The 17,914-nt window shown below is 39.7% G+C and overlaps 1 protein-coding gene across 2 annotated transcripts in view; it reads right to left on the reverse strand.

Annotated features, from left to right (window-relative positions):
• Nucleotides 1-17,914, reverse strand: part of Arid3b (AT-rich interaction domain 3B) — a 50,410-nt gene that overhangs the window by 22,065 nt on the left and 10,431 nt on the right. For both annotated transcript variants that reach the window (XM_048793830.1, XM_015480432.2), the window contains exons 3-4: nt 1,254-1,325; nt 988-1,060 (exon numbers count right to left, since the gene is read on the reverse strand). In XM_048793830.1, the coding sequence (XP_048649787.1) occupies nt 988-1,060; nt 1,254-1,325 (145 nt within the window). The remainder of the gene's footprint in view (nt 1-987; nt 1,061-1,253; nt 1,326-17,914) is intronic.

Raw genomic sequence — 17,914 nt, forward strand, 5'->3', positions numbered from 1 at the left:
AGAAAGAGAGGGAGGGGAGGAGGAAAGGAGGGAAGAAAGGAGGAGGGGGGGGAGAGAAAATGAGAGAGAGAGAGAGAGAGAAGCTCAGCCTAGAATAATAAGGAGAATTTCATTCCCAAGTCTCAATAAAGTTGCTGACACAGACCTCCAAGGATGTGTGATCAGATATCAGCAGGGTCCTAGAAGCAGCGCTCTCCTATGGCTGTATCCTCAGGGTGATAAAACCGGAGTCACACAGTTTGCTGAGGGCATTCTCCTAGAGAATCTGGTTTCTGGCCATGCTTCCTGAGGACTGACCCAGCTGGTGGACCCATTGCTATGATATGATATTAAACTAGGAAGTTGAGTCACTGGGCTCAAGACTCAGTCACATCATGGTCTACAGTGCGATGGCTATTGGGGTTGGTGAGAAGGGCAGGAAAGGAAAGGAAAGGAGGAGAGAATTGAGTGGGGTGCATTTCAATGCAGATGTACACATACCCTACGGTTAAACTGCAGAAATATTCTGACCAAACCACTGGATATCAAAGAGCCAATGGATAAGAAGAAAATGTTGACTTTTTCTCTGTGGATCATTTCAGTTTCTCTAAAAAATTGTTCTACTTACCATTCTCAGTCTCTATGATATTAGATACATCATCAAGAAGCCCCACATGCTAGTCTAAGTGAAGCCCAGGGCAGCTATAAGGCTAAGAATAAAGCATATTTGAATTTGAAATGACTCCAGAGACCAGTTAATTAGAAGAGAGACAGAAATAAGGCAGTGCCAAGGATGATCACTCCATCCATTTTCTGCCAGTCATCTCTATCTTCTTCAATGTGGTTGTCAATTTTCAGACAAATCCTAAACCATTTACCTGAGCAGTAAATGCTGCTCATCTTTCTGGACAGGGATGGGTAAGGAAGGATGTGTAACAGTGACTAGCACACAGAAAGCTCTCAATAAATAAGCACTGAATTGGAATACCAAAGAGACTGCACACTCACCCCTCTTCTGCATAAAGATGAAGAGGTCATCCAGGAATTCTTTCCTTTCAGGATCACTGTCCAGTTCATACAGCTGCAATCCCAACCCCAAGAGCAAAACAATGAAACATTTCACTTCACTGTAAGAAATCTTATAGTAGAGACACTACAATCACCCAAACAACTACAGTGCGACTGACTAACCACTCACATCCTCATTCTTAGGGAACAGACACAACCCATTGCAGAACTGCCCTCATCTTTATCACACAGGACATATTACAGACCTTGGCAAAATCTCGAGAGATCTCTCTTCCCCGACCTCCATCGGCATCATCACTCCAGGCCAAACCACCATTCTAGAGGGGAACAAAACATAACAATGTTGAGAAGGGAATAGGAAGAGAAAGAGTATGAGGGCAAGGTAATCATTTTGGGGGAAGATGATGCCCTTCAGATGATGCTTGGCTCAGACTAGAAATGACTGCTAAGTGACCACCACCTCTAATACTCTTACAAGAATATCTTTTTTTTTTTCTTTTCCTTCTCCACTGTTGGAGAAGAGTGGGTATCACTTATAGTTGATAAAGCTGTAAAAAGGGGACCCAAAGGCCCACTGTTCTAAAAACCTTTCATTCCCCAGTTGATCTTCCAGAAGCCATCACCCTAAAATCTGCTGAGCTACAGGTGTGAAGATACTCATACTAGTTTCCTACACAATGCTCCCAGTGGAGATAAAGGGCTAAAGGGAGCAGGGTAAAGACCTAGAAGTTGTGGTCTCTCCATCAAGCCTCACATTGGAAGTCCTAAGCCTAGTGATAAAAATGCCTTAGTGATATGAGGGTCACCATAGCCTGAGGCTGTTCCCAAAGTACAGACTGGTGACTCCTGGGCACAGTTCATTTTCATTAGGAAAATAATGAAAAACCTAAGCTTAATTACTTGATTAGGTTAAACCAACACCATTCAACTGAACAGAAGAGAGAGTAAACACGCCTTTGTTTATGCTCTTTAAATTTGCTTCTTACCTTTAAATCAGCCGGGTAACTCTTTCTCCTCGAATCAGGCACCTCTTCTGCAAGAGTGCCTCCCTTTATCCCCAGCTGCACTAAGGACCCTAGGAGCAGTCTCTGTCTATTGCTAGTTTAGAATTTAACAGTACGTTGGAATTATCTGTCATCCCCACCAGAAGGAAAGCTCCTTGAGAGCAAAGGCATCTTATTTATCTTTGTACCCCAGCACACATCACATTGTCTGGCACATAATTAACTGGTTATTTGAGCCAACTAAATGCCTCTTCAAAAAATATATAAATGCACATTCCATATGGTACAGTCACAATGTCTTTGTGCTGGTGGCGAGTATGAAATCTGTATAATTTTGCTACTTACTCTTGACCCATGGGACAATGGAGGGTCCAATGGGTGTGACTGGATGCCCTGACCCTGTTACATGCTCTCCTTTGTCTCCTAGTTCCACAGACACATGCAAAAACATCACCCACCTAGCTGGGGTATGTTTGTGGTAGAGGAGGGGCTTAGAACAGAAGTTTCTTGGGAGCACATTCTTTGGACTGCATGGGGATCTAGTTCTGTCAAAAAATGAGAGCCTGACTAGATTTCAGTTTACCCCCGCTCTCCCTTTAATCAAGCTAGCCTGAAAGCAGGAGGCATCAATCAGTTATATCTGGAGGCCATACTTGTTTTTTTTCCTACTCAAAGGGGGCTCTGAGATGCAAAGCCATTTCCCAATAGCAACAATTCAGCACAGGGTAAAGTAAATCTAACAAAGAAGCGACACCCTGTCAGTTGAAATGAAACAGGCTACGCCAAATTGTTTCCCTGCTTATCTATTAAAAGATGTGTGTAAGGAAGTGCTTGGTAAATGCTATCATACCAGGCGCTCATCAGATCCTGAAGTAGACATTGTTAGAACTGTTCCTACAACAACTTCAGCTCAGAGAACCCAATAACCAAGCTGGAGAAACACTAGCTTGATTTTTTTTTTTTAAACCTCAATTCCACATTGTAATTACAGCCACCAGAAATATAGTGTCATCTGGTGGTAACTAGTACAATGAATAATCAAGATGAATTATGCCTGTCAGGTCAGCAAAACCAGACAGTTACATTCCCGCTTTCAAAGGATGCAGTAGGTCGCTCTAATGCCCAGTGATTTTGTTTGAGCCAGTAATTCCTGCTGGAAAGTCAATTATCCCAGGAGCCCCCATTGGCTGAAAGACATTTAATGGGGGGATCATTGCTGCTTCTGTTATGTCAGCTGTTTACGGTGGCAGCTCAATTCCCAACCCTCTATAGCCAGAGATCTGAGGCCTACGTTGTTCATAAGAGAATTCTTTCTCTATAGGTCACTAAGAGATGAAAACTCCAGTTTTTTTGCTAATTACTGTAACTTGCAGACATGCTGAAGGCTCATTCAGAAACTATTTAACACTCAGTTGGATGGTGAGGACAGAATCCACAAGCTAGAAATCTCAGACAGGGCTCTCTCAGCAGGACAGGAGTGTGAGAACAAGCATGCCAGTGTGAGCACTATGGAACTACGTGTGAAAATAAACACCCAAGTGTGAGCTCAGCTCCAGAGACAGAGAAGAATGTTTTGGTACAGTGGGGGCTGGGGCCCCGCCAGGCCTCCATTCCAGCTCTGCCCAAACTGGAAAGGAATCTGAGCATCAGATACAGCTGAGAAATCTGCTTTGTAAAAGAATTTTAGCCTAAAAGGCTTTCAACTCAGTGACTAGAGGACAGAAACACTGACCAGAAGAGGACAAAAATGAGACACCAAACTCTTTGAGTAATGCCACTATTTAAGCTGTTCCATAGAAAGGAACTGTCAGTTACTACTGAAAGAAAATGCAAGGAAAACAGATGACTCAATGTGGGCATGTTTTCTTTAGTCTAACTCCAAATCAATGATGGCCCGTTAATTTAAAATATTCAGTTGGGGCTGATGGAGAAATGTCTAATGTTCAGTGATGCCTCTGTCTTGAGGTAGTTAAACTTTGATCCTGCTTCACAGGATTTTTCTGGCTGAGGTGAGAGTAATTCCTGAACCCTGTCCACCAGGCAGATTCAACGCTTTTCAGCTCAAGTTCTGGTTATTTGTACCCCTATGTCTTCTCTCTTAAAGCATCTATGGGTATCTCCTGTCTCCAGCACACAAAAAGCACTGACATAAATGCTAAAAGACAGACATGGGCTCTCCTAGGACCATCAACCTCATAACTCCTCTGTCTCCACTCGTCCCTCCCTTCCCAATGGCAAGATTATAAGCTTAACCAGTAATTCTCTTGGTTCTCTGATCAACTGCCATAAAAACATGGCTTACTTATGCAATTCAAGTTTATGTACAAGAAGTTTCCTAGACTATCAATGAGCTATGGGTGTAACAAACGAGAAAGTTACCAACACCAAAATAATTTTTCTAGGATGCTGAGTATTGGCTGACAGAGGCTACAGAGGTGGAAGAAAACAGGAAACGGTGGAAGCAGGAGAAGTGTGGAGACAAAAAGAGCTCAACCCTTTCGGGTTCACAAGGGATCCACAGAGAGAGCATTTCAGATGAAGGGCTGCTGCATGGAAGTATACCCTGCTGAGGAACAGGTTCTGTTACCCCATCAGCAGCAGACCACAGTATTAAATAGCCCAGAAATGTGTGTGGGAAGTCAGCAGTAGCCAGAGTGGTCACTTATTGCCATTTACAACCTCTTCTACTTTAGAACTCTTTAAACATCTTTGATCTCACCAGGAGCTCACAGGAAACTGACAGTTTGCTCTCAAATACCCATCCAACACCAGATTTGGCTTCTACACCCACAATGGCCTATTTTCCCCAAGGAAGTCAGAGTGTTTTGCCTGTAAATCCCTCCAAAATGGTAGTGAAAGCAGGGGGAGGAAGGAAAAGGAAGATAGTATTTGTGTGCTTTTTGTGTTTTAAGGGCTGGACCAGGAGCCTGAGAAGCTTTTTCTTACTTAATTCTACAATGTATAGGGGATTATTTAAGAGTTGGGGAAAAATTGGCTCAATGCGTTCAAGCAACTAGCCCAAAGCCTCAGAATTTCCAAGTAGCAGCAACAGGATTCACACCTAGGTCTCACTTCGTAACATCCTGCAGCCTCATGGGTTGAAAGAGTATTGGAACACAGTCTGGTTGGAGAGATCAAGAAGGGAGAAAAAAAGAGGAAAAATGTGGAAATAAAATCCTCTGTCCACAGAATGCCCAAGTCACAGCCTTGGGTGGCTCTCATCAATGAGAGGTTCTTTTAATCCTTGATTCATCTCATTAGTGTCTTTTGGGTATTTCAACCAAATGAAATAACACAACATGTGCTCTGAGAATTATCTAGGGGAAGTGAAATAAAAATTTACCCCTACCTCCAAAATAATCCATCTATCCAGTGTAGGATGAGCTCCTATATTCCCTCAGGGAATAAGAGACAGAGGGGAGGGCAGAGAAGGGGTGAGAGAGGGAAAGGGATGGAGACAAAGAAACTGACAGGCAGACAAGGAGATTACACTTCTGAGGGAACCAGAGAAAAATGGCACCCAGCATCCTATCAAGTACATATAAGGTTTTAAAAACAACAAACCCTAAATCTAACTAATCTAACTGCTACTCAAAATAAAACAGTGCTTCTAGTCTAACATCTCAATCTTAGAAGAAAATGAAGAGATTCACTACATTTGAAAAATCTAAAAGTTGCCTGTGGAAGAGAATCTGCTCCCCCACCTCCTATCCCCTAAAGCAAAACGAGGGCGACTGGGCAGAAGTTGCCAGGGGGAAGGTTCCAAGCCTACAGGTGAAGGCCTCTTCTTAACAATTAGAACTGCCCAGTAATGGAGTGAACCTTCTCAGGAGGTGAGCAGCTTCCTGTCTCTAGATGATCATCTGTCTGGGATGTCACAGTGTGGAATCCAACACGTAACGGGGTTGGGCAAGATGATCTCTAGGGGCCCTTTCTGCCCTGAGAAGCAAAGATCTGATGACAAATTTATTCAACACAGATTTCCTGAGAACCCACCTAGGAATAGCACTGTGCAAGCTGCTGAGGAGAGTACCCCATCCTCAAAAATATAGGTCCCACCACTGGAAGTTTTACCATGAGTTAGAAAAACAAGCACATCTATAGCATTTAATAATACAAAGCAACAAAAGTATCAAAACAAAAAGTGCCTGAGTGGTGGAAGAAAATGCTGGATGCTCAGAGGTGGAGGTTAAGCTGGCCTTGAAGAATGGGCTGAGGGGAGGTTTATAGTTTAAATGAGTATGGAGTAGGAGATAATCAAGGCATGTTTTGGCAGGGAGGATGTAAGGACAGCAAGTCTGAATAGTTAAGGTGGAAACAGTCTGTGAAATGCCTTGAATACCAGGAGGAAATTTAAACTCTGAACTGTGAACCAGTGGGAAGGCAGAGGATGTTTTCTGAACACAAAAGCAAATGATTAAAATTAATGTTCTGGATGTTTTTAACAACTCCTTAATGTTGAAATAAATATAAAACACACACACAAATGCACACAGATACCTAGTTGACTGGAATTGTGGGTCTTTCACTTTTTTCACTGATTCATTCATGTACAAACTTTTTTTGGGGGGAGTGTTAGGGGAATTAGGGATTGAACTCAGGGGCCTTTAACCACTGAGCCACATGACCACCCCTTTTTATTATTTTTTAAAATATTTTTTTAGTTGTTAATGGACCTTTATTTTATTCATTTATTTATATGCAGTGCTGAGAATTGAACCCAGTGCCTCACACACGTGAGGCAAACGCTCTACCACTGAGCCACGACCCCAGTCTGTATTTTTTAATTTTAACATTTTTTTTTAGTTATAGATGGACACAATACTTTTATTTTACTTATTTATTTTTATGTGGTGCTGAGGATCAAACTTAGTGCCTCACACAAGTGAGACGAGCGCTCTACCACTGAGCCACAACTGTTGCCCCTTATTTTTTATTTTGAGACAAGTTCTTGCTAAGTTAATTAGGGCCCTGCTAAGTTGTTGAGGCTGTTCTTGAACTTGCAATCCCCTGCCTCAGCCTCACAAATCACTAGGATTACAGGCATGTGCCACTGTGTCCAGTCATGTATAAACATTTGATCACTTAGGATATATTAGATACTGTGAAAGGTTCTGAGGGGAATAAAACAAGACAGATCAGAGCCTCTGACTTCATGGAGCTTATAGTCTAATGCAGGGGTGGGGGGAGACTATTAAAAAACCAATTATGTAGCTTGGGAGGCTGAGACAGGAGGATCACAAGTTCAAAGCCAACCTCAGCAAAAGCAAGACACTAAGCAACTCACTCAGTGAGATCCTATCTCTAAATAAAATACAAAGTAGGGCTGGGGATGTGACTCAGTGGTCCAGTGCCCCTGAGTTCAATCCCCAGTACCCCCCCCCCACAAAAATAAATAAATAAATAAATTATGGCAGTTGGGGGTATAAAACTCAGTAGTAGGACAGCTGCTTAGAACTTGCACAAGGTCCTGGGTTTACTCCCAGCATCACAAAACAAAACACACAAACACACACACACTCACACACACATACACAACACAGTGTATCACAAAACCCAACAAAACAAAAATTATGTTTGTGCTATTTTTTAAAAATTTGTTATATTTTTTTAGATTTGACTTTGACTCCTCTGTTAAAACCTACCAATTTTTCTCCCCAGTCTTCAACAAAGATTTGCATTTGAATGTCACTGAAAGAAAGGATGGAATAATTATAGAAATAACTCCTTCACAATACTTAGTCTCAGATAAGAGACTAGTCTGTTTCTTCATTTACTAAAATGTGTTTTAATCCCTCTGCAGTGATTTACAATGTCAATGTATTGCTTTTATAAACAGCACTGAAGACTTGAGAAAAAGCCAGCGCTGAACTGGGTGGCTGTGCCCACACTGAGAATTTGGGTTTTGAGAGAGAACCAAGAACAAATGACTGTCATAAGAGGCAGCCAAGTCAGGGAATCAATTGGATTTGGGTTAAAGGGATGAAAAAGAGACAGAAGGGTGACTCTGAATTCCTACAGTGAACAAAACATATTCCTATGCAAACAGAAGCTGGGCAAGGGATCAAGCAGGAAGCCTCAGAGCACTAATGAAAACAGACCACTGCCTAGGGGATGGGGTAACAAAATTCAAGCCAGGAGAAAACCAGGTTAAGGTAGCTAGTAGCAGCAGAAGCAAAAGACTTATTGCCAACCTTCTGTTGTAGAGAATGCAAATTCTTCTGGTCCAAGGCAGCTACCTTGGGCCTTTCTTTTTACTGAGACTGAGGGGTGGAGGGGACCCAGGGGAGGAAGAGATCCAACCAGACCAGGCCTTAAGATCTCAGGAGCCAGCACTGCATTCCTTAGAGCTGTACCTCCCCAGAGACAGGAGCCTGACTTTAAAAGCAATTAAGTATCTAGGCTATTTTAGGATTACTCCTTGACCACCTGGAATATCTTATTAAAGGCACAGCTCAGATGTCCAAAGCAATTTTAGTTCCCATTCCTCACTCCTCCCCAAGGCTAAAGTTAACCCTTTCCTTAGGGTTAAGTACAGGGCTAAGCTACCAATTCTTCACTTGGGTTCCCCACACTCTGAAACCTCTAAGAAATAATCCTATCCTTAAACACCACTGAGCACACTGATAACTTAAAATGGAGATTCTTGAGTGTTCTCTGAAGACACAGAGTGATAATGTGTTTCCCTTCTTTGTACTCTCTATAATCTGATAGATATGAAGCCCAAAGCCAAAGATTTAGGTAAATTTCTAGGAACTGAACGTCAAAGTATTCATTAGCAAAATCACATAGACTTCCAAGTGGCTGATCACAGGCTCCCAGATATCAATTTATTGCTCTGAAATACAGACTGTAATAAAGTGTTTGGGCTGAATGTGGAGGTGGTTGTAAGGGATTAAAAATAAATAAATAAATAAACTACCTTATCTTTTGCTAGATCTGTAGCTCTGTAAACATAATATATGTACTACATTTGTGACTACTTTGGTTGGTGACCTGGTTGGTGACATTGTAATAATAATAGTCCAATTCTAGATTTGGTATGAAGAAAAGAAAAAACATTCTTTGCCCTCTCACTAGTTTCAACTGATTCCAGGAGGTAATGAGACATGAGGGTAATGGGCAGGATTACAGAAGAATCCTAAAGGAGAGGAGAGCCCCAGGAAGTAAAACAGATACTGTTATAAGCAACATTGTTGGACTACAAAACCTTCCTGATAAGATCAGGATTACTGCTCTTAACTAAATCACTCAGGCCTTGGAAGCACTGGAGTTATAATTATCAGATGCACACCTTCCGCTGTCAGGTAACTTTAGGAGAAACCAGAAAGAGCCTGCCTACCTCCTACCAGCAACAGAGATCAATTCAAATTCGGTGGCTTGGAAAAAGAGCTAAGGGACACTTTACTGATGAAGTATGAGAAAGGAGGTAGGGTTGGGGAATGGGGAGTTATCTTCCATTTAGGCACAGAATCACTCCACTAGGCAATCAGACTGCTGAAATGAGGTGTTTTTACAAAAGGAGGGAGAAAAATTAAAATGCAACACTGGTGAAGAGGATACCCTGATACTAAGGGGTGAAATGGCCAGACCAAGTTCAAATCTGAGAACCACAGAGTCCTACCTCCTTTTCTCTGTGCCTAGTAAGAGAGCCCCTCATCTAGGTGTCACAGCAGGAAAACAGATCTGAAGAGGTTAGAGAAACTGGGCCAAATCACTGCTCCACAAATACAAAGCTATTTTTCAAGTTATACAATTTAAATGTATAGGAAATTTTTAAATTTTTATTGGAGAACTGAACCCAGAGGTGCTTTACCACTGAGCTACATTCCAGCCATTTTTTATTTTGAGACAGGGTCTTGTTAGTTGCTTAGGGCCTTACAAAGTTGCTGAGGCTGGCCTCAAACCTGCAATATGCCTGCCTCAGGTTCCCAAGTCACTGGTACTATAGGTGTGTGCCACCATGCCTGGACCATATACAAACTTTCAGAACTTCCTCTTGGGTACGTACTCAGCCTACACTTCCCTCCCAGATTACTATGGTGTAAGCATTCCTGTTTTGATAGTGGCTGTCCCTGTGCTGCCTGCCACTTTTCCAGGCTGATTCTTTCACACAGAAACAGTCACTGACTCCCCTATGAAGCTCATGTACCCAGCACAAGCCTGACAGATGGTGGGCTCAAATAAGTATTGTTACCCAAAGAACAAGGTAACTGTAATAAACTTAGGAGAAATCAATATAAGCTAAGTGATGAATCGGGGGAGGGAGGAATCAGAACACATTTAAAAGAAGATGGACTTCAAGTCCTAAATTACAGGAACTTAGAAAGCAATATAATTCATTTCCTAAAGAGATTTTTTTGGGTACTGAGGACTGAACCCAGGGGTGCTCTACCACTGAGCCACATCCTCAGCCATTTTCTATTTTTTATTTTGAGACAGGTCTTGCTAAGTTGTCTAGGGCTTCACTAAGTTGCTGAGGGCTGGTTTAGAATTTGTAATCCTCCTGCCTCAGCCTCCCGAGTTGCTGGGATTACAGGCTTGTGTCACCATGTCCAGCTCCCCTAAAGAGAGTTTTAATTTTAAGGCCTAGGTGGCCTTAAAAAGAGGCTGATCATTCATATAACATAAAATTAGCAAAGCTTCCAAGAGTGATAGGCGCCATTCTGGTGTTTTATGTACATGAACATACCATTCCCATTTTTGAGATGAGAAAGCCAAGGCAAAAGGAAGTTGAATGGTAGAGCATGGTGGGCACACCTGTAATCCCAGTAACTTGGGAGGCTGAGGCAGGAGAATAGCAAGTTCAAGGCCAGCCTCAACAATTAAGAGAGGCCTTAAACAACTTAGCATAACCCAGTCTCAAAAAAAATGAACAGGAATGGGTGTGGTGGCACACATCCGTAATCCTAGCTGCTCAGGAGGCTAAGACAGGAGGATCACGAGTTCAAAGCCAGCCTCAGCAATGGTGAGGTGCTAAGCAACTCAGTGAGACCCTGTCTTAGGATGTAGCTTGGGATGTGGCTTAGTGGTTCAGTGCCCGAGTTCAATCCCTAGTACCTTCCAAAAAATAAAAAGGGCTGGGGATGTAGTTCTGTGGTAAAGCACCCCTTGTTAAATTCCCAGTACTAAAAAGAAAAAGAAAACAAACAAAAAAGCAGGAAGTTGAATGACTTGAAGAAGGTTATAAGTGACCAAATGGTATAGTTTACAATCAACTGCAGTGCAGTTTAAATTCCTGATTGTAACTGCCTCACTTTTTCAGTCTCCTCCTGATCTTGTAATTCTATTCTAAGGAAATAAGTATAAATTTATTAGAATTTTATTTATAAGGGCAAAGATATAAAAAAAAAAGCCTAAACGTCTGATGTTAAGAGAACAGGCAACACACATGGGCACTAATATATAATAGAATGTTATGCAACCATTAAAAATAGCATTTATTTTGAAGTTGTCAGTGAATATTTATTTATTTATTTATATGCAGTGCTGAGAATCGAACCCAGTGCCTCACACACGCTAGGCAAGCGCTCTACCACTGAGCTACAACTCCAGACCCCCAAAATAGCATTGTTTGTTTTTTTAAAAATCTAATCCCTATATAACTACAGATCAAATTAAAAGACAAAGAAAATATTCAAAAACACAAAGACAACAGCCTTTGCAAGAATAAGAAATGGTCAAAAGCTGAAAGCATGCAATTTATAAAACAGATATTAAAAAAAGACATATAAACATATGAAAAGACAGTAAAAACAGAAGAACTGGCTGGATATGGTGGCACAGGCCTGTAATCCTAGCTATTAGTTAAAGGAGGAAGATTCAAAGTTCCAAGCCAGCCTGTGTGACTTAGTGAGGCCCTGGGTTCAATCCCCAGTATCGCCTAAAGAAAAAGGAAAAAAACAAAACAAAACAAAACAAAAAAATTGATAGCAACTACCATTGTCAAGGGTTTGGAGAAACATATTACTAATTGTAGCAAAACAAATCAATATATTTTGAGGGTGATCTAGCAGTAAATATTGTATATACTAAAAAGTTAATATGTATACATACCTAACACTCCTAATTCAACCCCCAAAATAACCTATCCCACTGTAGAAATGCATATACCAATGCGTAGAATTACACAGTATATACAAAAAAATCTGTATTCATGCTAAATACACACAAAGCACAAGTACACTCATGCTCACACATTCTGTGACTACACACTTAGGTAAACACACAGAAACAGCCCTATAAGTGACTCGCTCCTAATTTTGCGCACCTCTGGAGAAGATGGGATAGGAAGACACATATAGGCAATGTAATGCTGAAAATTTTTTTTAAACTATATATTTGTACTCTGAATTTTTCTATATTGTTTTGGCTTTTCATGAATGCCTACTCATATTACTACTGTAATTTTGAGATAATTATAAAAATTCAAATAAGGGCTGGAAATGTAGTTCAGTGGTAGAGTTCTTTTTAGCATGTTTGAGGCCCTGGGTTCAATCCCTGTGTTTCAAAAAAAAAAAAAAAACTAGATAAAATTTAAGAGTCTCCACCTCTTACACTTATTCCTAAACATGAAAACAACGAAAGAAAACAAGGTCCATAGTGTCAGAAACAAAAAGGAAGAAATCAGTGAGCAAGCACCAAAGCTGAAGGGCTCAAGGAAGAATTGCACTCCTCAGCTCAGGGCTGAGGAGTGGAGTTGGTATCACATAAACACTCCCATCTCAGAAGAGGAGTCCAGGTTCCTGCATGTCAGGAACCAGAACTGAAATAACTTTATTAAAGTCAGAGGACTTGAAAGACTTAACTCCATTATCACCTCAGAAAAACTGCCCACTAGCCCAGAGAAGCATTAAGGAACTTTGCCATCTACTAGGGGATTTATGGGAAAAAAGTGTCCATAGAAACTTATGCTTTCATTAGGCATAGATGTGGACTTCAAATTCACATCAGCCAAACCAATGCAACTAGCTAAGCTATATCTGAGCCCCAGAAGAAAGGAAAAATTCCCCTTACAAGTACTTCCACAGAAACAAATCCCCACTCAAAATGAGAAAAATAAACTACCACAAGATAAAATAAACCATTATACAGGAGACTAATATGATAAAGGGAGAATCTGCACCCCAAGAATTAAGAAAAAATAATAGACTAATCTAAAAGCATCTTTCAAACAGTCATGTTTACAAGAATGGTCAAACACTGATCCTTGATGAAAGAAGGCAGGGTCAAGAACACATACTTTGTTGCCTTTTGTGTATTTAAAATTTTCACAATAAAAAATTTTAGCAAATTTCACAACATAAAGTTTAAAAAGTTAAAAATGCCCGAAGAGCCAAAGAATAGAAATCACAAGGTAAGAACAGACAAAATTTTAAATACCAAAAAATGTTTATAAATAAACACAATAATTGAGATAAAAATTTAAAGACTAGTAAAATAGAGCAGATAGAACTGAAGAGGGAATTAGAAATTGGAAAACTGAATGTGAATGCAGAATGCCATAAAAGACAAAGTTAGTAAAAAAAAAAAAAAAAAAAAAAAAAGATGTCTAGAAGACTTCATGAGAAGTTTCCACTACTCCTATTAGAACATTGGTCCAAAAAATTAAAAAAATAATGGCCAAGTGGGGGATAGAGAAGGAACACTATGACAACACACAAATAAGGTTGAAAGAGCACACAAAGACACAAGTAAAAGAAAATGTTGGTAGAAAAAAGAAAAAAAAAAAGCCCCAAGTGGAATAAATAAAGTCCAAATCTAGAATACATTCATGAAGGTACAAAACAGCAGTCAAGCAGGGCATGGTGACATGACTGTAATCCTAGAGACTCAGAGGGCGAGGAAGGAAGATGGCATGTTTGAGGCCAGCATCAGCAACTTAGTGGGGCCCTAAGCAATTTAGTGAGACCCCATCTCAAAAACGTAAGTAAATAAAGCTGCAGATGTAGCTCAATGGCAAAATGTCTCTGGGTTTAATATCCAGCACCCCACTTCCCTGGGCAAAAAAGAGTAATCAACACATGTAGCCTGAGCTAATTGGGAGGCTGAGGCAGGAAGACTGTTATTGCTTAAGACCAGGAGTGGGAGACCAGTTAGGCAACATAGTAAGACCCTATCACAAAACAAAACACAGAGGTGTGGTGGTGCATACCTGTAATCCCAGCAATTCGGGAATATGAAGCAGGAGGATTGCAAGTTCCAGGCCAATCTCAGCAGCTAGGAAGCCCTAAGCAACTTAGTGAGACTCTTGTCTCAAAATAAAAAATAAAAAGGGTTGGGGATTTGGCTCAGTCGTTAAGCACCTCTAGTGTTTAATCCCCGGTCCCCAAACAAAAACAAAATAACCGCCCCCTCCAGTTAAAGAACAAAATCAGAAAGTATAACATCCAAAACAGTAGAAGAGATACTAAGTAAACCTCTTAGTCAAATCAATATAAGGCAGAAAAGAAGAAAAGAAAAAGTATGAATAAATCGAAATCCAAAATAAGAGGACAGAAATAGATCATCCAAATGTACCATCAATCCTAATAACCAAATAAATTAAATTAACCTAATAAATACTAGTCAAAAGAAAGCAAGTCTTACATTGGAATATTTTAATTCACCTTTTTTTGAAAATGATCACACAAAGAAGAGTAAAGAAGATTTCAAACAGAAATCAATACACTTGATCCATTAGACATACAAAACACTGCCTCTAACAAATAGCAAATATGCATTCTTTCCAAGTACATATGGATCATTTATTGAACTAATCATACACAAGGCCAACACAAAAGATTATCTTAAATTCCAGAGAATCAGAAGCATGCCAGTTCTTTAACAATGTAAGTGTGCTATAAGTTAATATTAGAAAAAAGAAAAAAAAAAAAGTATTGGAAACCAAAACCACTTCTAAACAACCAACCCAAGGCTTAAAGAAGCAATCACAATTGAAATTATAAAGCATTTAATAATAAGCAACAATGAAAGCATTACACATGAAAACTTGTGAGATACCAGGCAAGTGAGATCCAGAGGAAAAACCCAGAGCCTTGTAAAACCCATTTACAAGAATTTCAGAAAATGTACTAAACATCCAACTCAGATGGCTTAAAAATAGAAAGAAATCTCAATATCAATGGATCATATCAAAATCAACATCCAGGTTATACTGGCACACTATACAGTTTTATACAATGTTACCATGGGGAAAAAAAAGACAAAATGTATAAAAATGATCATTTTTGTATTATTTCTTACAACTTCATGTGACTCTACAATTATTTCAATAAAATTTCATTTATTTATTTATTTTTTTGATACCAGGGATTGAACTCAGGGGCACTCAACCACTGAGCCACATCCCCAGTCCTATTTTGTATTTTATTTAGAGGCAGGGTCTCACTGAGTTGCTTAGCACCTCACCATTGCTGAGGCTAGCTTTGAACTCTTGATTCTCTTGTCTCAGCCTCCCAAGTTGCTGGGATTACAGGCATGTACCACCATGCCCGGCTTCAATAAAATTTCAACTAAAGAAAAAAAGAATGTGGTCAAAATCCAAAAAAATAACACCATTTAAGGCTGGTGAGGAAATGGGAAAAGTGGGTACTGGTATATTTACTGCTGGTGGGAATGCAAAATTATACAGCCACTTTGAGAGTGTGGCTGTTTCTTACAAAGCTGAAAATATCCTTACCATACTATCCAGCAATTGCATTTTTTAGAATTTACTCAAACTGAAACCTATGACCACAGAGAAATATGCATATGAACATTAATATCAGCTTTATTTATAAATTGCCAAAATTTGGAAGCAAGCAAGACATCCTTCAATAGTTGAGTGGATAAATAAACTATGGTACATCCAGACAATGGAATATTATTCAATGCTGAAATCAGCTATCAAGCCATAAAAAGACATGGAAGAATGTTAAATGCATATTACTAAATGAAAAAAACAAATCTGAAAAGGCTACATACTAATTGATTCCAACCATACGACATTCTGGAAAGAACAAAACCATGAAGACAGTAGAAGGATCAGTGGTTGTCAGGGATTAGTGGGAAGAGAGGGATAAATAAGTAGAGCACAAAAGATTTTTAGAGAAGTAAAGTTACTCGGTATGACACCATAATGGTGGATACAAATCTTCACACACTTGTCAAAATCCACAGATTGTACAATAAGAGTGCACCTTACTGTAAACTATGGACTCTGAATGATAATAATGGATCAATATAGGCTTATCAATTGTAACAAATGTACCCTCTGGCACAGCATTTGAAGGTGTGCATGTGTGGAGGAGGGCGGTATATGGGAAACCACTGTACCTTCTGCTCAATTTTGCTATGAACCTAAAAAAAAAAAGTCTTGTTTTTTTAAAAATATGAATGAAGCAATTCACATGAAAAAGGACAGTAAATGAAAATGGAAGAAATAAATATTTATTGAATGCTTACAATGTAACATTACTATACAATAATAAGCAAATCAAATGGTGTCATTGTTCTCTTGCAGCTTACCATGTAGTTTAGGAACTAACCAACCAACCACACCAATGTAAAACAATAACATTCAATGATAGCATATAAAGGGAGAACCTGATCTACACTGAGAGTGATGACAATGCCTCTGAGGAAGTGACCAATAAAGATATTCTAGCACATGCAAAAGTGAGGGTGGTTGAAACACAGTGATAGGTCAGAAGATTGTCAAAGGTAAGGCTAGAGAAGTAGGGAGGGCCAGATCATAAAGATTTGGGATTTTAAAATTACAGTGTGGGACATCATACTTGGAGGGCATTAAAGGAGAGACATTTTTTGATTTGTTTTTTAGATCACTCTAGCTATTGTGTACAGAATGGATTAGAATCAGGGGACACAGAAACCTGCTGAGAGCTACAACAGTAGGAAAGTGGCTTGGATTGGGTAGGTTATTCTGGAGAAGAAAAGAAGTAGCAAGATTCTAGATATCCAGATAATTGATGGTGATGACCAAACACAAGGAGTGACAAAGTAGGAGATAAGAAAGAGTCAACTCCAAGGTTTTTGGTATACTTGACTAAATGAATAAAAATGCCATTTACTGAGAAGGAAAATAAAGAAGGAAATAATGTGGAGGAGGTTAGAAATCAAGAGTTTAGTTTTACAAGCATTAAACTTAAGATGTAAGTAAAATATCTAAATGGAAATGCCAAGCAGGTAGCTGGGAATATATGCACTGAGCTGAGACTAGAAATGTGAGCAAAAATTATATATTGGAGTCACTGACTTGTAGACAGTATTTAAAGCCACATAAGTAAAAGATTCAGGGCATACAGAGAAGAGTACTTAGTCTTGAACTCTGGGGAACTTAAGTTTTAGAGGCCAGATAGAAGAGAAAGCATAAGAGATAAGTACAATAAGCACAAAGAAGCCAATGTTTCAAAGAGGAAGTGGTCTACTGTATTCAACATGCTGAGAAATCAAAAGAATATGGGCAGTCTTGGCTAAGCAACATGATGGTCATTAGAAACCCGAACAATTTAATGGACAGGGTCCAGATTGAGTAGGCCAAGGAGTGAGCAGGAGGTGACAAAATAGAACTGTGGAATACAAACAATTCTTTGGAGAAGCTTTGATGTGGGGAAGGGGGAGGTAGCAATATAGAAAAACCTGAGGGAGAGGTGTAGTAGAAGAAAAATTCTTTAAACTTGATCTCTCATTTCCTTTATAGTAACTGAATGAGGGAGATTTTAAGACTAAAGAAGAATTTTTTTTTTTTTTTTTTTGAGTTGGTAGCAGATTTTTTAAATTTGGAATTGTGGAGAAGGCGTCAGAAGAGCATGAGTCCAAATGGTCAGGAAATGGAGAGGTTCACTGATGAAGCAAGGTCCCTGAAAAGTCTATCGAGAAGGATGGGGCATCTAGGGATACAT

This window comes from Marmota marmota, unplaced genomic scaffold (genome assembly GCF_001458135.2).
Source record: "Marmota marmota marmota unplaced genomic scaffold, marMar, whole genome shotgun sequence".
Lineage (NCBI taxonomy): Eukaryota > Metazoa > Chordata > Mammalia > Rodentia > Sciuridae > Marmota > Marmota marmota.